The sequence below is a fragment of the Canis lupus genome, chromosome 3, assembly GCF_011100685.1.
Source record: "Canis lupus familiaris isolate Mischka breed German Shepherd chromosome 3, alternate assembly UU_Cfam_GSD_1.0, whole genome shotgun sequence".
Classification (NCBI taxonomy): domain Eukaryota; kingdom Metazoa; phylum Chordata; class Mammalia; order Carnivora; family Canidae; genus Canis; species Canis lupus.
Window position 1 is genome coordinate 64,408,025 of NC_049224.1, and position 21,954 is coordinate 64,429,978.

At 41.9% G+C, this 21,954-nt stretch overlaps 1 protein-coding gene across 10 annotated transcripts in view; it reads left to right on the forward strand.

Moving 5' to 3' along the window:
- LDB2 (LIM domain binding 2) overlaps window positions 1-7,226 on the forward strand; it is a 375,134-nt gene extending 367,908 nt beyond the window's left edge. For 2 of the 10 annotated variants that reach the window (XM_038533313.1, XM_038533314.1), the window contains exons 7-8: window positions 872-1,023; window positions 6,574-7,226. In XM_038533313.1, the coding sequence (XP_038389241.1) occupies window positions 872-1,023; window positions 6,574-6,804 (383 nt within the window). In that variant the 3' untranslated portion in view covers window positions 6,805-7,226. Of the gene's footprint in view, window positions 1-871; window positions 1,024-3,571; window positions 3,715-6,310 lie in introns of those variants that run through there. The other 8 variants (XM_038533317.1, XM_038533320.1, XM_038533318.1 and 5 more) reach the window with 8 other exon arrangements.
- The last annotated feature ends 14,728 nt before the right edge of the window (window positions 7,227-21,954 follow it).

Sequence of the window (21,954 nt, forward strand, 5' to 3'; positions counted from 1 at the left end):
TCGGTGTCCAAACCATGCAACCTGAGGACCATACTGAGCTTGGGACCCTACGTTCTACATTCATGGCTGACAGAACTCATGCCTCCCTTTCTTTGTACTTAAGCATCTCTAGGTGTGATGGCACTGGGGTGCAACAGGGCGCTACCAGGAGACGCTGCTACTACACTGGTCCACCACCTTAGCTTGGTTTCAGTCCTTTCTCTTACACCTCAGAGGCCCCTTACCCCCGAGGGAACCCAGGGCCCTCCTTTTGCTCTAAAGAAACAATAGTCCAGGGGTGCCTCGGTGGCTCAGTTGGTTAAGCATCTGCCTTCAGCTCAGGTCATGATCCCAGAGTCCCAGGATCAAGCCCCCCCATGGGGCTCCCTGCTCAGTGGGGAGCCTGTTTCTCCCTCTCCCTCTTCTCCTTCCCTCGCTTGCGCTCTCTCGCTCTCTTTTTCTCTCTCTCAAATAAACAAATAAAATCTTTTTTTTTTAATTTTTAATTTTTAATTTTTTTTAATCTTTTTTTTTAAAGGAAACAACAGCCCAGAGAAAAATGCTTTACCCAATTCTGTAACGATAATATTTTTAACTCCAGTATAAAAGTGGTATTTGAGGCTGCCCCCTAAGGTATATTAATAGATTCCAGACACATATATAACACAATGAAACACAAATCATTTTATCTAGATACCAAAGAAGAGAATTGCACGCATTTTGTGCTACAGATAAAACAAGGGCTTCCTCCCTTCCCTCTGTGTCAAGTTAAAAGAAATGGAAACAATTTCCAGTCGACCCTTTTCAGGGTACCAGCAAGGCGTCCTTGGAGGGACACTATTCTGACCGTCGCCCTGGAACTGATCCTCCGTGTCCATTTTTCATTGTGCAGCAGAACCCACAAGGCAGCCGACAACCAAACGGAGAAAAAGGAAAAACTCTACCAGCAGCACTTCCAACAGCAGCGCCGGAAACAACGCCAACAGCACCGGCAGCAAGAAGAAGACGCCGGCCGCCAACCTGAGTCTGTCCAGTCAGGTACCTGTAAGTCTCGCTTTCCTTTTAGGCCTGAAATCCTGCCTTGCCCGCCTTCCACCTGCAGGGGCCCACGTGAAAGCCTCCTTGAGCCCCAAACGCCGGTTGAGGGCGGGGGAGGGCCGGGTGGGGGGCCGGGGTGGGATGGGGGGGAGGAGCTCTGCCTTGGAAACCTTCCCTTGCAACCTGGGAATCAGGGAGGAATATTAAGAGTCTGTGCTGCGCAGGGACCTGAATTAAAAAGCCGTCAGAGTCACAGACAGGAGATATGTCACTTAAGGTTTAATTAAAATATCACTTAGCGGCAATGCCTGGTGGCACAGAAGGGGCTCTCAGCACCATCACTGGAGACCCTGTGCTCCACTGGAAACTCGCTCCCGGCGTTCAGGCTCCGTATTGTAATTGGATTGGGCCTTCCCGACATGGGTGTCCCTTCGTATTTTAAGACTCAGGTAATTAACTCCTGGCCACTAAAAATGCAGCTCAGTGGATTCCACTTTACCCATTTCATGAGCTCAGGGGGAGGGTCGGCCCCTGGTTTGGTCTCAACTCTCTTGACCTCTTGACCCTTTCTTTCATTTCTGGGTCTTGACCAAGGAAATGGGCCACGTAAAAGGGGGCTTCTTTGAACTCCAAGGCTGACAGCTGATGGGTGTCCCCAGATAGTACACCGTGTGGGCCCTTTCTTCGTCTTTCTCCATCTCCTATTACTTTTAATTTCAAGTTCTGTCCTGTCTGCTCAATTACTTCCTAACTCCAAATCCCTCAGCCCAGTGTCATTTATTGCTTTTAAATTCTCTCACTCCTCTAAGCATTTCTTGTCGCACGTCCCCTCCACGATTACTTGTGGGCACTCCTTCTCTGCTGCCCTTGTCATACCACCCCGTCACCCGGCGTTTGACTGTCGTTTGAGCCCTGACACTTCCGTGGTGCTTCATGGATATCCTCTAGATACCATGTCTTGGGAAATGTGCTCTATTTCTTATTACTTCCCTCCACCAATGCAATTTGACTTTTCCCCCTGTTTCTCACCTTTTCCCCCTCTTGGTCTGTTGTCCTCACATCTCTCTCCATGTGAGAGTGGACCCTTCTTTCATGGGGATTCTCCACTGACTTCTAAATGTGTCTTTCAAACCTGTCCCCAACCCACTTTTACCCACTTTCCATCAGTCCGTTTTCTTTGGCTAAAACCAACCCCATCGGTACCTGAGAACCCCCTGGGCCACTTTTCTCCTGTCTTCCATAGACAGAGGGTATGGTTTTCATCCTTATTGCACTAGAAAGAAAGGGTCATGGAGAGAGTGGCCAGCCTGTGGGGAAGGTACCATTTAATTTTAAGGCTGCTAGGAATTATAGTCTTTAAATAATGCCAGACTCACCTCTGTTTTCTGAACTGGGCTAAAGAGTCAGACCAAAAAAAAAAAAAAAAAAAAAAAAAAAATCAAAGAAGAAAAAGAGTCTTTTTATTAAAATACCAATAAGTTAGGCCCATTCCTGGTTAAATTGGAAAATGCATAGAGAAAATGGCCTGGTATAAATAAATCAACCCCAAAGTGCTCAGAAGTAGCCCATTATTCATCTACTCCTAGAATTTTAGAAACTAACATTTGTCAGTTTCCCCTAGCGAATGAGAGTACATTCCAGAGAGTTCAGGAACTGTGACATCGGTACTTAAAAGGCACAATGGCTGCAAGAATTTAGTTCAGTTCAACAAATGTCTCCTGACCTCCTACTATGTGCCCCACACTTTACCAAGAATCAAGAAACGACAACAAAAACCCAGCCTGTTATTGAGGAGCTCAGCATCTACTTAAGGGATGGCCAAGAGGTTTCCTCTTTCCTGCCAGCTCAGTCTCCTGGTATCAGCTAACAGGGTCCAGCACCGAGTAGGATTCTGAGGCCTAGCCTGAGTTTGGTGGGCCTTCCATTAGTGATGTCTTCCTCAGGAGTAGAATAGTGGCATAAGTGTCATGTATTTTGACATACCTGGCCTAGTTGGAAACATCTCAATTTTATTTTAAAGGGCACATAGTTTGTTCTACTCCCTTATGCTCTTATTCTCCAGCCCAGCACTTGCATCTTAGTGGATACCTGTGTCCAGAAGGGTTCTTAATGGATTGAGACCCTTTGGATTTGGTAAGAAGGCACCATTAGAAAGCGAGAGCAGAATTTCAGCACGATCCCCGCACCATGCAATTAAAGAGGTTTTAATCAAGTAAAACTTACAGATGGCCAAGAGGGGCAGGGAAAGGCAACTAGGTTAGGAAAAATGTGCACATTTCTGTGTGCGCTCCAGTTGAATGAACATTAAATGATAAACATTGTCTGGCTTGTAGTGGCCACATCTTTTAACCCTGTGTACTGAATTACCAACAAGATTTTACTGTTAAAATAGAACGTGATCTGCAGCCACGGCTGCCTCGTTCACAGGCACGACCAGATTTTATGTGCCACCGTGACCACAGCTGTGGTCCGCCTAGCTGCCATGGCAGCAACGTGTGTGTCTGGCGAGGACTAGGGTTTAATCCTTGGATTCTGCTTCTCACTCCATGAGCAGGGGCTAGGAGCGATCCCGAACTGCAGCCTCAACCCTGGGAGGGATGGAGACCTGTGTCATTCAACAGCAGTGACCCCTTCTGGCCAATTTAAGGAGAAGCATTGAGGGGCCCTGAAAGGAGTCACTTCCAGTCCTCCTCAGAGGTTGGTGGTCCTTGCACGGGGGATTAGTGAGAAGATGTGACATGGGCAAGAGCTGGTGGCACCTCCAGGCCTCCAGCGAGGAGCAGAGGTCTGCCTCATGGGGAGCCGAGGGCATCTGGGTCACTCTCAGACAGACCAGCCCTGCCTCCTGTGGGACACACGAGATAGCAGACATGGGAAGGAAATGCACCTCTCTCTCACTACCGATGTTGAATGTTGGGGGGATTTTTTTAAATGTGGGGGTGGGGTAAATGGAGCCAACATCCACTAGTGAGAGGCAGCCCAGAACGTGCACTATGTCTCCATTCATTTTGTGTAAGGATAACAAACCTGAGAGCACCTGAGCAGAGAACCACTCGTCTCGTCCGCAGGTTTAGTAGAGCCAGGTAGAGCCCTGTGCATACTTGTGTAAGTGGCCTCAAGTATCTATGTGCATAGGAAGCCCTTAGCACACGCCTCTTTCATAGCTTGCCATCTATCAATCACTCACACTCGTAAACACAGGATTATGTATCTGGCTAAGGATTTTCTGTCATAATCAGGAAGGCGAATGTGGCACCTCTCTGAAATCTCTGATGCTGCCAAGGATCTATGCCTGGGCATCTTTTCCGGCTATTCCAAACATTACCAACCTATCTCAGCCCCATTTGGAATGATTCAAATCACTATTTTCATAGTACGTTTCTTGAATGACTGTTATTTTTCTGATGCGATGAAGGCACCTGGAGTGTTGAGAACCTTTTTCTAATGTCACGCTTAAGCTGCCTTCTTATTTTTCTCCTCTGTTTCCAAATGATGCTTACCTCCCCACACTGTCCCAGCCTCTCTCGATGACCTTGGACTCACAATACTAACGCAGACCCACGTGGTCGGTCCCCACGCCCTTCTCCTGCCCTGTGATACCTCACGCATGTGTTTTCTAACCCCTCCAAAATGTGCTGCACAAAAGTCACAAAATGAGATTAACTCATGTCACCCTCTCCCCAAACTTGCCCTACTCTTTCTCCCTACCTTTGTTGGCTAACCCGATAACATCCTCTCCTCTCTGGAGAGCACATTCCATCTCCAGTCCTGTCCGTATTCTTGCCAATCAGAGTCCTGTCTATGTTGTACCTCACCTCGAGTCCTTGTGAGTCCTCCTTCCGTGTCCGTGTCACGTCTGGCTCTTTGCTGCATAATCAATACGTTCTTCGAAGCACACTGCTGATTTTCCTGCCAGTACCTATATTGCTGAGTTTACCCAATTTGTACTTGAGGCATTTACTTAATGCTCTTTAAAGTCATGTGTGTCAAATCACAAGAGTGACTAGTCAGAAAACACAGTTTGGAAATCTATTGATTATCTCCCCCATAATTCTCAGGGAATCAATCAATCAAGCCAACAAGGTTTTCCACTCTGAAATCGACCAGGTGGCAATTAAGGGTTCTATTCAATTGGCACCTTCAGAATTCTAGAAGGAACTGGAGGGCCTGCTGGACCTCCTCCTGACCAAAGGCAGTGTTCTACTGTACTGTCCCAGGAAAGCCTCTCCTGCTCCAGTGTGGACAATTTTTGCCCATTTACCAAAGCATTTTGTCCAATTAGCCTCCCTGTCAGGACACGCACCCTTAATAACATCTCCAAAAGCATGTGCCTCAGCCCTGCTCTTTCTGGCAGGGGTAGAAGCTGATAGCACCGGGCACTCTCCTGGAGTCAGTGCACTTTTGAGTAGACTATTGCTCACAGGCTGCCCAGCAGTATCACCTGACAGGTGTCCTGCCCCGTGCCCAGGTCACCCATCACCCCCATATGGCCCCCTTTGAACAAAGAGGCCAGAGTTGTGCCCTGTGTATGCATCCTTCTCTCCCATCCCCCGTCCCTCATCCCCCATCCCCCAGTGCCTCTCCAGCAGTGGCCTCCAGGATGCTCCTGGCTACAGTAGGTGGCTTCCTTGTTTGCATGGAAGGACAATTTGTACTTAAAGGAGTGATTAGATGGATTCTTCTCGCACGCTTCCATTTCTGATGACTACCAGCTTCATCAATGTAATTATAATTAGCGCTCTTCATCTTCCTTTTATGGCACCAGCTGGACAGACTGGTTCTCTTTACCGCCCAGATTGGTGGCAGGGTTGCCTGTGCGGGGATAGGTGACAGGCACCATGAAATAACAGATGGTAAATTCAGGGCTTGTTGGCAATCAGCAGGTTTTTGCTAATGACTTAATTAGCTATGCAAATTGTCAAATCAGTGTGAACATTGTTTTTATCGAAAACTTTACCTAAATTAATTACCATAATTAAGTAGCAGAATGTCAAGGATATTGGCTGCATAAAAGGGCCTGGCTGAGTAGAAAAAAGAGAGATTCTGTCTTCAATTAAAATGTATACCGTCCTTGGGACAGAGAGAAAGCCATTTGGAATGAGTCGCGTGAATACTGTAGACCTGCATCCTCCCCGTGCTGGCTGCTGGTTTCCAAAGCCATTCAGAGGCTTTTTGGAGGTATTGGAAGGCGCCCAGCAGAAGGTTCCACAGCCCTCTCTGAAGTCCCCAATGTCGGCAAGTTCAAAGCGTGGATTTTTTTAATTTTGAAAAATCCATTTTTTTATTTCTGCAGATTGCTAGCATTGCTCGTTCTCCGGTGTCAGGCTGCGCAGTAAGGACATAAACTCGCGTGGTTGTTCCACGTCAGGAGGCAATGTTTATTTCCTGTAGAAATCAAATATGCGTCTCGGCCCCGCCCCCCGACTTTGAGACTTGACCCCGGGGCACAGCACGCGAGCGCGTCGGTCCCAGACCCCCCAGCTCCTCCCACTAGTGTTTTAAGCTGAGCTTCTTGTCCCAAGGTTTCCCTGTAATAATGTCAGCTGCTGTTCACAGGATGTGATGGTGGTAGGAGAGCCAACTCTGATGGGAGGTGAGTTTGGGGACGAGGACGAAAGGCTAATCACTAGATTAGAAAACACGCAGTATGACGCGGCCAACGGCGTGGACGACGAGGAAGACTTCAACAGCCCCCCCGCCCTGGGGAACAGCAGCCCTTGGAGCAGTAAACCCCCCGCCGCTCAGGAGACCAAATCAGAAAGCGCCCCGCCCCAGGCTCCCCAGTGAGACTGACCCGCACCCGCACCCGCACCCGCACCCGCACCCCGTGGGCCGTGGGCCGTGGGCCGTGGGCTGCACCCACGCTTGCAGATCCCTGCTTACAGGAGAGGAAGGAGGCGAAATGAAAACTTTTCCACGCAAAAACCTGTTTCTAAACCACAATGACCTGAGTTTTGAGTTTCTTTTCTTTCTTTCTTTCTTTTCCTTTTTTTGTTTTTTGGGTTTTTTTTTTTTTTTTTTTTTTTTTGGTCTTTTTTGAATGGAGAGGATTATTCCAATAAACTTCCATGACCCTTCCCTGGAGGCCTTCACAGGTAACGCAGAGACTGGCACTGATCGTAATTAAATCAAGAGGGCAGGCTCGCGCTTCTCCTGGCTCGGTGTTTAACCACATGTTTGTTAACGACCCCCCCTAACCCCCCACCCCCACCCCCACCCCCACCCACCCCCATCCAATGGAAGGCCATATTGTCAATACGCCCTCAGTGCTCAGGGCCTCATTATATGCCGACCCTAACTACAGATGACTTTTTAATATTGTAAAATATTTTCTGCTTTTTGACTTGCATCTGAGAGTTTCTTGTTTCAGTAAAAAAAGAAAAGAAAAAAAATCAGCTTTTGGACAGTAATTTAAGTGTATTCCTTATTATTATTATTATTATTAATTTTCCTTCTTTTCTTTCATTGGGTAACAGCTAAGAGGGCCTAGCAGGGTAGTTGATGGGGGAGCTAATATCAATTTGTTCTCCAACCCGAGTTGGTTCAGTTGAGCCCAAGTGCTGAAACAAGAAATGTCTTTTTTGTCATCGAAGACACCAAGGCGCATTTTTATGTAAAGAAAGACACCTGGCCCGTTGAGAACTTAGGCGTTTGTAAAATTGCTGTTGATCCAAATCTTTTCAAGCCATGTAATCCATTAATTTTGTGGGCAGTTTAATAAACCTGAAACTTTTTTGTGTTTTTTATTGTATCTGAGTTGACTGTTGCTTCTTTTCATAGTATATTTCTTGTATGATATTTTGTAAAGCCCTCACTTGATTCTTTTATGGGGATTTTTCTTTTGGGGCAATTCCAGTGTATTTATGTGAAACTTTATAAGAGAACTAATTTTTTCCATTTGCATATTAATATGTTCTTCCACACATGTAAAGACACAGTGGCTCCGTGTGTTATAAAACAGCTGTATTTTATGTATGCTTTACTGATAAGTGTGCCAATAATAAACTGTGTTAACGACCAAAGCAAGCGAGTCTGGTTGTTTGTGAGCATGGGTGGAGAAATCTGCCCACGATTATGAGAAGTCTGGAGCTTGGATTTATCACCTGACTACAAATGGAGTGGAATTGTGAAAGCTGTGCAGTCCTTTGTAAAGTCTGATTCCTTTCCCTACTCATTGCAGTTCGCTTGGGCAGATGTGGGGGTGCCTGCACTGTGCTGGGCACGTACTGGCTGAGGACACAACAATGAGCAAGGAAAATATCGCCTGTGCTTCTGGGGCTTGGCAAAGGCAAGAGCGGTGACTTCCACTCGCTGAGTGTTTATTCTGCACCAAACAACCCTACTTAAGGTCCACAGATATTATGTCAGCTAATCCTCAGAAGTTCACAAAGTTGGCATTAATGTCTTCATTTTTAAAAATCAATGCCTTGCTTGCCTATTTTTCTCAAAAGTTGCTATACAAGACTATGGCAAATTCACTTGAGGACTTTTTTGTTTAAAGAAATTCCCTCTTGTTTTTCCACTGTTTTCCACCAGTGAGGAATAGGAGAGATGAAATCTGTTAGCATTTGTTGGATGCGTATTAAGTTGGCACTTAATTAAATTGGTGATTTTAACTTATCATCTTGGCAAATTCTGGAAAAGGGAATTTGAAAAAGAGACGCTAAGGGAGGCCACATGTCTTCGGGTGGGATTCCTAGAAATGGAGCCTGAGATCAGGATCTGGAGGCACAAGATTACTGACAGAGTGTTCGTTGGGTAAAATAAAGGGAATCTTTCTCCAGGAAGTGGGAGGTATAGAATAGGGAAGGGGAAGGAGTTTATAAAAGCTATGGACTCATGTAGTCTACTTTCTGGACCTGGTCCATGAAGGGAGGACTCAGAACATAGACCCCACTGCAGAACTGTCTTTTCCTGAGCTAGCTAAGCTGCCAGACTTTTGCATATTTGTACCAGTCAGTCATTGGCTGGAGCCATCCCCAGGCTATAGGAGACTGTACCCTTTGGAACAAGGTGGTCCCCATCAGTTCAGAGCAGTTCTGCAGAGAAGAGGGCCATCTAGAAGGCAATAGTCATAGTGTCCTGGCATAGGTGTGCTGGTCTCAGAAAGGGCATCTTGGCAGGTCACAGTCTACTCCATTAAGTGACTGGTCTCATCTCATAATGCATGGGTGACATAGTTGGGATTTGAATCTGGATGTCCCTTGACTACAGAGCCTGCATCCTTTCTACAACATCTATACTTCTCTAGAATATTAGCATTTTGAGGAAAATGTTCAGTACAATAGCAAAAGAGCCAAAGGACATATAGGAAACCACTACTTTATTGCTTCTTATTGCCTCTTGAGTACTGCTAAGAGAACTTCTAGTTTATCCCACACCCAAGTCTTTTAAGTCATTACAGCTGATGCCTTGGACAAATTATTTGACACCTGTTCTAGTTTTCTATTGCTGCATAGCAAATCAACCCAAAACTTAAGAGACTCAAGAGGACGATCTATTATTATCAGTTACCCTTTTGAGAGCTCATCGGCCTCCGCTGGGTGGTCTGCACTTAAAGGCTCATACATACTGGGGCTGGAGTCATCGGAGCCTTGACCTGGTTGAACAGACAAGATGGTGCACTCACACTGCTGGCTATGAAGTAGGAGCTTAGCCAGGTCTGGTGACTGGAGTGCCTTCATGTAATCTCTCCACAGAGTTCTCACAGAATGTGGGTTCTGAGAGGGGATGTTCCAAGAGCTGGCATCCCAAATGAGGATAAACATAAATTGCCAGGGCTGGAACTGACGAAACATCACTTCTTCTCTGTGCTATACATCAAAGCCGCCCAGATCCAAGGCCTGGAGGCATGGCCTCTACTCTTCAAGGGATAAGTGGTGTGTGCGTACAGAAGGGGAGAGACTGATGGCAGCCATCCTCTGAAGCAAACACCGACATCATCCAGTGCAGTTCACACCCTGATCCTCGCTTACCTTGCTGTTGTGCTTTTAGCCCCTCCCCACTTGCACTTGATTCGCCATCCAGCTAGGCTCCTCCCAATTTTCTGATTACAGCAGTTCCTCATGTCACAAGTGACTTTGCCTGTTCTTCCTCCTTAGAACGCCGTCCCCCACCTTCTTACGTTACCAAAGTTCTTCATCTTTAAAAGCCCAGCTTGATTTTCATATCTGCAGAGCTGCCTCTCCTGTTCTGGTCAGGGTCTCCTGGTCCCTCTGAGGTCCAAGACACACTTGGTCCTTGCTTCCACCACAGCACTTTCCTTACAAGCTTTTGTTGATGCTGCTGAACACACCTCACTGTCCCATTAGACTTTCCCAGGTCTGAGCAGTTGAATAATTTCCACCTGAATTCTTAATATGTAGTTCTAGCATACATGTTAATGAAACAGATACAGTTAGAACTCCCAAGCAAGAAATTATGAAACCACTGTGCAAAACTTAACAGGATAATGGCTGTTAAGTTTCACACAGTCTGTAATCCTAAGGCACGATGTAGGGTGACAGTTATCTCTGCAGGTATATAAGATGGTAATAGATGGGTGTGTTCAAGTTTCTCAGGGGTCAAATCAACACACACACACACACACACACACAGATACACAAAGCATTTCACAAGGCATTGGCCTAAGCCTAACTTCTATTATAGGAACCCCAACAGATTTGTCATGCCCCAAATAATCCTAAGGGCAACCATTATTAAGTACACATTACATGTCAGTCACTTGCTAGGTGCTTTACTTGGGTGGTCTCAACCTGGGAATCCAAGAGTAGTGCATGAGTTAGGTTTTGCTTTGTAGTAATATCCTAACCTCAGCAGTTTACAACAACAAACATCTTATTTTTCTCACTCATGGCGCTGTGGGTCACCTAGGGCAATTCTGTATCAGGTCAGCTCCTCAGATCTCTTTTTGGGACAGTGGGTTCCCAGAGCATGCTCCCATCTTGGTGGATTCTGGAAAAAGTGAAAAGATAAGCCAAATCATCTACACTTATCTATTCTCCCTGTATCCGCTGGTCAAAGCAAGTCACAAAGACAAGCCCAACATCAGTTGGGTGGGGAGATCTACTCTGCCTCCTGCAAAGTCCCATGGTGAAGGGTGTGAATAAACAAGTGGGAATCTCATCTACCACTGGTGACCTACACATTGCCTGAAAAACTTCTAATTATATGCTAACTTTTAAAAACTGATTTTCAAATTAAAATTTTCATGCCTCTCTTAACAAATCAAACCTAACAACAATTCAATTTCTGAATCCCTGGATGGTAACAGTTGGCTGGTGCCCAGTCATGGAGACCCTGCTTGGAGGCTCTTCAGTTTGTCACACTCAATCCATCTCACTAATTCACTTCACCTGCCTGGCTTCCACAGGCTATCGTAGCTATTACACTCATGCTCTCTACTCCTTAAAACCACATTTGAAAGTTAGCATTATGGGCTCCACTTTACAGATGTGATGACTAATGTTCAACCAGGTTAGTTGATCCAATTTGTCACACAGCTAGTAAGTGGTGAAGTGGGCTTGCAGGGACAAAGCCAGTGCTGCTTTCACCAAATCACACTGGTTTGATAGGATCTACAGTGGTGGTTATCCTCCGTGTGTTCGGTTAGGAATGTGACAAGCATGATAGCATTGAATCTTCGCAATTTCCCTGTGGATGAGGTCAGGTTATCACCCCTCCTTTTGCAGATGATACTCAGAGCAGTTAAACAGTTTACCCAAGGTCACAGAGCTCACAGTGACAACATCATGTCACCTTGACCCTGAACCACTTTATCAGACTTACTCTCAGGTACACAGTCTAAGGGTTGGGTGTTTGGAGGTGCTTTCTGACCTGGGACACCTTTCTACCTTTAGCTATGTATTTTCAGAGGTTGTCAAAGAGGATGCCAGAGATCAAGAATTGCCACTTACCTGGTAATGGAACGAAGCAGAGAGGCCCCCATTTAAGACCCTGAAATCTCAAGGGCATCTGACAAGAGATTTAGAAATAAGTGACCAAGTCCCTGCAAGAATTTTTTTTTCCCTTTCCATTTCTTCTTAACCTCGAGGTGAGCATTTAATGCAATAAGATAACACAAACTGCACTGATACTACATGGGGTGGGCTGTGATGGGAACAAGGCCAACAATTTCAGTGTCCCCAGATCGGGATTGGCAGGATCCTTGGGAAATTCATTTTATAATGGGGTACCCCTCCTTCTCCATTAAAAAAATTACCCATTTTTTTTCTGAATAAATAATGCATGTTCATTGTAGATCATTTGAACAAACATGAACGAGAAGAAAAAAAAAGTAATTCCACTACCCGGATGTAAGCATTGCTAATATTGTGATACATATCTTACCAGTTTTTTCTTCTTGGCTCATATACATTGCAGTGTTGATAAGATACAGAATAGACAATAATGTGTCCTGCCCTTTTCATATAATATCGGCTCATGGGCCACCTCTGTTAACTTTTCTTTAAAAGCATGATTTTAATTTCCATATAATGATCCACTAATGGAATATACCATAATGTATTAAGCCATTTATTTATGGCTGGTCAACTCCCTTTTTCACATCACATTAGAATTTCATCATCATTAATAAGCTGGTCCAAGGTTGATAAGAGTTTGTTAAATAAAAATTCACTTATTGGGTATTTGCCGTGTGCCCAGCACCATGCTGAACATTACACGACATTCCTGTACCTGGTCCCACCCTCAGGGTACTTAGAATTCCCTTGGGATAGAGCACAAGTACACAAAATGTTGTCTAAGAATATAAAGCTGAATATATTCAGAGTGTCAGTGATGCACAGAGGATCAAAGCTCTGGGAGTTTAAAGGTATTTAATTTACATTCATCGTGAATGTATCTAGGGGATGCGAGTATTTTGTATATGAAGCTCAGAGAGGACGCATAACTCACCCAAGTTCACACAGATAGAAAATAGCAAGGTCAAGTTTAAAGCAGCACATGACTCCAAACTCTGTTCTTTGGCTGGTAAGCCATAGGAAATCCCTGGGGAAACAGCAAATGCTGTGACTAGGCGTTGGAAGGAATGACTTCAGGTCACAGCGAGAGGGGACAATGCATTGATACAAGCACCCGCATCCGAGTGTCTGGCTGCCTCTTCTCTCTCAGTATGCTCTCTGGTTTCATTTTTGTCCATCACTACTGTCAAGACAATAGCTCTGATTATTGGGAATATTGAGGAGTTTGAATTTTGAACAAAACCTAATACATCAGCACTGTTGGTGTTTACATGAAGGTATTTTCAGCACTTGAAGCCATTGGGCTGGAAAAGGCATTGAAAGGTTATTAAAACTATAAATTAAGGGAACTGATGAAGTAATGTCTATGGCCCCACCCAGCCCTATCCTTTTCTCTGTTCGTTTTCCTTCTAGAACATCATCATCCTGGACAAAGAAAATGTGTCTTATTTCCCAATGACTTTCAAAGAATTTCTGGAAAATATTCCTGAGTTAAGCAAACCTGTTTGGAAGGAAGTTCTTTGTATCTCTTCCAGAGCTGGCATGATGTAACTTGAGCCCTTCCCCAATACTGAGCCATTCTTTCTCTTTTAATTCTTAATTTGTTAAAAGTAGTATTCACTCTGCGGGGCTGTCGATTCTCCTGTCATGAAAGTGTTAACACTTCCAGAGAAATCTGCAAAAATTCTCAAATGAGTGTGAACCAGCTTTAACTTCTGAAAGCCTCGCTGAAGTCCATTGTCACAAAAGTAAAAACCTAACGTTTTGTAGAAAGAGTGAATTTCAGAAAACCTGGGCACTAAGAAATCAAATAGGTTTCACTTCCTCTAGCCAGTACTGACCAACACTCTCAATTCCAGTGCTCACTGCGGTAGGGGGAGGTGTGAATATTGGCAAAGCCTACTATGGTATGGAGAGCCCAGATTCCCTGCTTTTGTCTTCTCCACTGTAAATCACAAGCATTTCAAAGGCAGAGGCCTCTGGAATTCTCGTTTCCCTACTTTAGGGTGACTGACACCACTTTCCTAAAACTGTCACAGTATTAACACTAATTGTTTTTCATTCTGGGAAATTCCTCACTTTCAGGCAAACCCGCCCATATTTGCAGCAAAACAGATGAATCCTAATCAACATCCACTACTTCCAGAGCATCTTTTGCATTCCAGGCACTTATCATCACATGGGGACTGTAAACCCCAAACCCACTCTGGGAAGGAGGGGGCAGGCAATAAAGTTATCATTTTACTGGTAAGGGAACTGGAACAAAGAAACATTAAGGGAGACATCCAAGGACCTCCAGTTAATGAACAAGACAGAGCTGAGATCTGATCTCAGGTGTGACCGGCTTACAGCCTGTGCTTTCTCGGCTACATTGATGGCTTTGAACTTTTATTCTAAATAAGACCAAGGTAAGTACAATATGTAAAGTTGACTAAGAGATGGCAAAACTCAGAAAAATTCCCAAGGAACCAGAGCCTTGGTTGTATGCTCCCACTGTCACTCAGCTACAGGGGAATTCCACTGACTCCGTCATGCTAATGATTTAAGAAGCTACTGTGCACTATTACATTAGGCCAAGGAGAAAGTATCCAGACAAATGACATCAGGAACCTACCACAGACAACCAAGGATTATCCCAGGGGCCCATTTCCGTTGCAACGGAGGCTAATCCAGCCTGTGGTGATGATTGGCCTGTAGTTTTGCTCAAGGCAAGAGGGTAGGCAACAACATCTGTGAAACTCAGTCCAGTTAGTTCTTCGACTGGGTTTGGGGAGTTTGGGGAGTTTGCGTTTGCCAAGTGCATCTTGGGCGATTCTTCACAACTAATTAGAAAGGAAAGTTGTCTTCTGGGGTGAAAGGAAGATTCTCCAGGGTGGGATCTTCCCAAACTCAACCACTAGATCTACCCTTTATCCACCACCCAAGGGTGTCAGAATTTTGCTTACCTCTCACTGCAGAGCTCAGATAATGAGATGGCCTAATCCCCAGGCTGTAATTTCTTTTTTCTAAGTAGGTTCTATGCCCAGTGTGGAGCCCAACACAGGGCTTGAACTTGTGACCCTGAGATCAAGACCTGAGCTAAGATCAAGAGTTGGATGCTCAACCAACAGACACCCAGGTGCCCTACACATAGGCTGTAATTTTTAATGGGAGGACACGGTATTTTTTAGAAGAAAGCAAATTGTCTATGTTAGCAAATTTAATCTAGCTAGCCGTTGAGACCAACAACATTCTTAATTCTTTTTTTTTTTCAATATGTGCACAAAGTTGGCTCCGTATTTTAAAGAACCAGATGAATTATTGCTTCATGTTCCTTGAAAGGAGGTTCACGAATAACTTCCAACTTAAAATGACGCCCAATTTAACGTGGTTTCTAGCCACTGCCCTTGAAACTGGGGACAATTGATGTCACAGTCATCAAAATCACATATGGAAGCCACTGCCCAAAACATTTTTGAAAATGAAGAATAATGAGGGGAATCTGACCTCAAGACCCACCAAAGTGGAGTGCAAATGATGCAACAGGGCCCAGAAGTGGATGCACCAGGAGAGAAATTCACCAATATATGTATCTCGATTTAGGGTATTTTTCATCTATCAGAAAAGGATAGGATTAAATAACATTTAATTAATTGGCTATACATTTCAAAATTATTATTTTTTAGATTTTATTTATTTATTTATTTATTGAGAGAGAGAGAGAGAGAGAGATAGCAGCAGAAAGAACAAGTGAGGAGGAAAGGGAGAAGCAGCCCAACACGCGGCTCGATCCTGGGATCCCAGGATCATGACCCCAGCCAGGCGCAGATGCTCAACTGACTGAGCCACTTAGGCTCAGTCATCCCTCAAAATGATTGTCTTTTATCCTTACCTTAATCTATGTGTAAACATTTCAGATGAATTAAAGACTGAATCATTAAAAAAACAACAACAAAAGTACTAGAGCAAAAAAGAAAATTATTAAAATAGGAATTTAAAAATGACCTCTCTTCTCTAAACACCAAGACCAGAACGTTTTTTTTTCCTTTTTTTTTTTTTTTAAGATTTATTTATTTATGATAGACAGAGAGAGGGAGAGAGAGAGAGAGAGGCAGAGACACAGGAGGAGGGAGAAGCAGGCTCCATGCCAGGAGCCTGATGCGGGACTCGATCCGAGGGCTCCAGGATCGGGCCCTGGGCCAAAGGCAGGCGCCAAACCGCTGAGCCACCCAGGGATCCCTGCTTTTTTTTTTTTTTTTTTTAAGATTTTATTTATTATTTATTCATGAGACACACACACAGAGAGAGAAGCAGAGACACAGGCAGAGAGAAGCAGGCTCCATGTAGGAAGCCCAATGTGGGACTCGATCCCAGGAACTCAGGATCACGCCCTGAGTGGAAGGGAGGCACTCAACCACTGAGCCACCCAGGCATCCCTGCTTTTTGCTTTTTGTTTTAAATAACCTATTTGGTAGACACTATTGAATTGTGAAACAACTGAACTAATAAGAAAGTATGATCTTGGTCCACACCTGACCTTGACACATACTGGCTGTGTGATCTGGGACAAATTAATCAACTTCTCTGATAGACTTTGATTTGGCTTCTCTGTAAAACAAATATGTTTTGGGGCTCCTGGCTGGCTCAGTCAGTTAAGTGTCTGCCTTCAGCTCAGGGTCTGAGGATGGAGCCCCACCTCACCTACTTCTCCCTCTCCCTCTGCCCCTCCCCCCACTCGTGTTCTCTCACATGCACGCGTGGTCTCTCACTCAAATAAGTAAAAATAAAATATTTAAAAAAAAATAAAAAACAAAACCAAATATGTTTAATAGTTCCTACTCAAAAAATTGTATTTCAAACTAAATGTGATATGCTATGTAAAACATGTAACACATTGTAAGAAACCAATTAACATTATGAATTATTTGTATTAATATTTTTATAGTAAAAGACAGTAGACTTCAAGTACATATAAAAATTAGAAAATACAAGACAATACAAATAAGGTCAGTGTAAGAGCTATGATAGTAAGCTTAACTGATTTAAGCTCCTCTCTTAAAAGGCAAACTACAAGAGAGACCAAGACAGAAAGAATTGTTACTCAACAATTAAGAAAAGATGCATGAAACAAAAGTGACCTGCAATGACAATTTAAAGGATGGGAAATCATTTATCAGTTATACATAAACAAAGAGAAATCAGGCTTTAAAAATATTAATTTTAGCAGCACCTAGCTGGCTCAGTCAGTGGAGTATGCAGCTCTTGATCTCAGGGTTGCAGGTTTAAGCCCCAACTTTGGATGTAGAGATTACTTAAAAGAATTTTTAAAATATTAAAAAATATTAATTTTAGGGTTACCTGGAAGGCTCAGTCTGATAAGTGGACGACTCTCGTTTTTCATCTCAGGTCATGATCTTAGGGTCCTGGGATCAAGCCCTGGGTTAGGCTCCATGCTCAGCAGGGAGTCTGCTTCTCTCCCTCTTCCTCTACTCCTCCCCCAATCATGCATTTTCTCTCTCTCCAAAGCAAATAAATCTTTAAAATATATTAATTTTAAATAAGTTAAAATTTGTCTTAAAAATATTAAATTTTATATTGATGAAAAGAGCTGCTATATTCCAACCAATGTAACATCACGATATAGACTGTTAGAACTCAGGAATTTGACTACAGCATAATAGAATATTAAATAACATAATTAGATGGAATTAATAGATACATATTTATCTTTAGAGAATTAAGAAGTATGCCATATTATATTTTAATGTAACATATACAAAAACTTACCAATAATAAATCCAAAAAAAAGCCTTAAAACATTTTGCCAATGCAGAATTATACAGGTCCCATATTTTAATCACAATATAATGATACAAAAATGCTTAGCAGAAACGTTGACAAATATTCTTAACCAGACATTCAAAAATTTAAGACAAAAAAAAATTTAAGACATTCTCCTAAATAACAATTGGGTTAAAGAAAAAATAAAATTAATATGTACATGCTATTTTTTTTGTACATGCTATTTTGAAATAAGAAAAATGAAAGTTGCTCATAAAAACCTGTGGTATTTTCTCCCATTCTATTCTCTGGTTATTTCTGTGATTTTTGGACACTGATGTCTTCACTGGACAACTTGACTGAATTTTCTCATTAATTCTAATAGTTTTTTATTCCATTCTCTTGTGCTTTTTAAAGTATATAATCAATTTGCCTGTGAATAAAATTGAAAATTTTCTCTCCATCTTTCCAATAGATGTATCTTCTGTTTTCATTACTTAAGCACTGGCTAAAATTTAAACTGTCTTAAATAGTGATGGTGATAACAGCATTTTTGTAATAATCTTGGTTTCAGTGAAATTGATTCTTGTGTGTTTCTTCATTTAATATGAGGCTGTCAATTCTATGATATGTAAAGGAGACAATTTTTTAAGATTTTCTTTTTTTAAGATTTTCTAATGCTTTCTACTCAATCATCAATAGACGTTAAATTTTAGCAAATTCCGTTTTATCAACTAAGGACATCATCAAGTTTACTTTTCCCTTTTGTGCTATTAGTGAGATATATGTTGTTGATTTATGTCCCTACTTCACTAGGTTACACTCCACTTGGTCATGGTAAATTATTCCCTTAATATACTGTTACATTATATTTGTTATTATTTCATTTATGCTGCATACATTTGTGCTCAGAGAGAAAGTAGGCTATTGCTTTCTTCCTTTGTTCTATTTTTGCTCTATTATGCTACCAGAATTATGCTATCTGCATAGAATTAGCTTGGAAGGATCCTGTCTTTTCTGGGTTTTGTAATAGTTTATACGGTTTAAGTATAACTATATGACCCCAGAGTGCTTTTAAAAGCAGTATTATGATTTTTCTTCTGAGATTTAAGTTCACCTCAAACTGATATAAAAATTAATTAATTTCTGTTGTTATTTTTAGGAGTATTTTCTATTTTGTTTTTCTTACCTTTATTTCACTGGGCTTTAGGGATTCACTGAGTTGAAGCTTGACTTTTTAATTTCCATTCTTTGTTGCTTGAGAATGATACAATTTGAAACTTATAATTTCCATCTAGTGAGAGTGTTTGAGGGTCCCTCAAATTTTTATAAGGACTAACAGTCCCACTGTATTCTTACCACCATGTTTATTTAATATTTTAAAATTTACTTATGTATTAAAATGAGGATAATGGTTGAGAAATTGAATGAAGTAATACAGGTAAAAGAAAATACTTGGAAAGGTAAGAGGCACATAAGAAGACAATAAATTTAGTCATTTTTAAAGTTTTGGCTAATCAAACAAAATGGCACCCCAGATCCACTGAGTCTGGCAGGATCCAAGCCTAGAAGGTTACCTGGAAGGTTATCATTAAGTGACCAGACCCAACATCCTTGAAAGTATGTTTCCCTGTGTGACATTTGTCCTGTCTTTCATAATGAAACAGGAAATAATAGGTGTATCTATCAGAAAGAATACAGAATTATTTTTTACAGCAGCTTTACTGATACAATTCATGTAATATGTAATTTATCTATTTAAAATGTATAATTCTAGGGTGCCTGGCTGGCTTAGTCCATTAAGCATCTGACTCTTGATTTTGGCTCAGGTCATGAACTCAGGGCTGTGAGATAGAGCCCTGGGTTGGGCTGAGCAGCTAACATGGAAGCTGCTTAAGACTCTCTCTCTTTCCCTTTGCCCCTCTGCCCTCCTCATCCCCCCACCCTAGCTTGCACGTGTGTACATGCATGCATTCTCTCTCTCAAAAAAATAAAAAATAAAAATAAAAACAAAACAGAGTAAAATAAAATAAGCTATCCTTTGAAAAATTAAAAAAATAAAATATACAATTCAGTATTTATTAGTGCATTTATAGAATTGTGCAACCATAACCACAATCAATTTTAGAATATTTTCATCATGCTCCCCCCCCCAAACCCATATCCATTAACAATCATTCCTCTTTTCCCACAACCATCCCATCACCAGTCCTAGGCAACCACTAATCTATTTTCTATCTCTATAGACCTGTCTCCTCTGGATATTTCATACAATTGGAATCATGTAACATGTGGCTTTTTGTGACTGGTTTCTTTCACATAGTATAATGTCTTCAAGGTTCATGCATGTTGTAGCATATATCAGTACTTTATTTCTTCTTATTGCTAACTAATATTCTATTTTATGCATGTACATATACATAAACCATTTATTAACTGATAAACTTTGGGCTATTTCCACTTTGGGCTTTTTGAATAATCTACTATACCCATATGTGTACAAGGTTTTCAGGTAGATATAGTTTCAATTTCTGTCAGTTAAATACTTAGAAGTGGAATCCCTGGGTATATATGGTAATGCTATGTTTAATCTTTGAGAAACTTCTAGGCTGTTTTCTGAAATGGCTACACCATTTTACATTGCCACTAGCAAAGTATGAGGGTTCCAATTTCTCTAAATCCTCATCAGCAGTTGTTATTGTCTTTTTTTAGTCATCCTTGTGAGTAGAAAGTGTATCTCATTGTGGTTTGAGTTCCTCTAGATTGAGCTATTCATTAGCTTATGATCATTTGTAGAAATCAGGATAAATAAAATAAATCACAAAGATTTATGCCTATGTTTTCTTCTAAGAGTTTTATAATTCTGGCCCTTACATTTAGGACAGTCATCTATTTTGAATAAACTGCTATAAACATTATGAGGTAAAAGTCCAACTTCATTCTTTTGCATGTGGATATCCAGTTATCCCAGCACCATTTGTTAGGAAGAGCATTCTTTCCCCGTTGAATTATTTGGGTGTCCTTGTTGAAAATTAATTGACATTCCTGTTGAAAATCAATTAGCCATAAATGTAAGAGATGTTTTTTTTTTTTCTTCTGAACTCTCAATTCTTTACCATTAATCTGAATTCCTGTTTTTCTGCCAGCAACACACTGTCTTGATTACTGCAGCTTTATAATAAGTTTTGATATCAGGGAACATGATTTCTCCAGCTTTTTTTTCCTTTCATACTTTGGCTATTCTGGGCCCTTTGCATTTCCATATGAATTTTAGGATTAAGTGCCAATTTCTGCAAAGAAACCAGCTGGAATTTTGTTGGGGATTGTGTTGAATCTGTGGATCAATTTACAGAGAGTCACCATCTTATTAAAATTATCATTTTTTGCTGGTGAAAATCCAAGACAATCAACTAAAAGCATTTTTTTTTTTAAGAGACAAGGAGAGAGGAGGAGGGAAGAACAATGGAAGAAGGAGAGAGAGAATCTTAAGCAGGCTCCATGTCCAGCATGTGGAGCCCTACACAGGGCTCAATCTCACAACCCTGAAATCATTACCTGAGCCAAAATCAAGAATTGCACACTTAACTGACTGAGCCATTGAGGCACCCCTTGGGAGCATTTTTAACAGATTACTAAGTTGCAAAATATAAAAATGAACATTATTTATATATGTCACAAATAACCATAGAGAAATAGAATAAATAAAAGTGAAAGTATATATAAAATATCTAGAAATAATCTTAATTTTATTTTCTAATAATCTTAATTTTATTTATTTATTTATTTTAAAGATTTTTATTTGTTTATTCATGAGAGACACACAGAGAGAGAAAGGCAGAGACACAGGCAGACGGAGAAGCAGGCTCCATGCAGGGAACCCGATGTGGGACTGGATCCGGGTCTCCAGGATCACGCCCTGTGCTGAAGGTAGGCGCTAAACTGCTGAGCCACCCAGGCTGCCCTAATCTTAATTTTAAAAGCACAGAATATCTATGGACAAAACAATAAAACTTTCCTAAGATAAAGAAAACACACACACAAAGCAATTGGAGGGCTCTCTCATATACAGATATTAGAGACAGACCTGAGCCTAAGCCCTGACTCTGCCTCCAATGAGCTATGTGATTTTGGGAAAGAGAAATAATTTCTCTAAATCTCATTTGTCAGATAATCCCATAATAGTACTTATTCTATG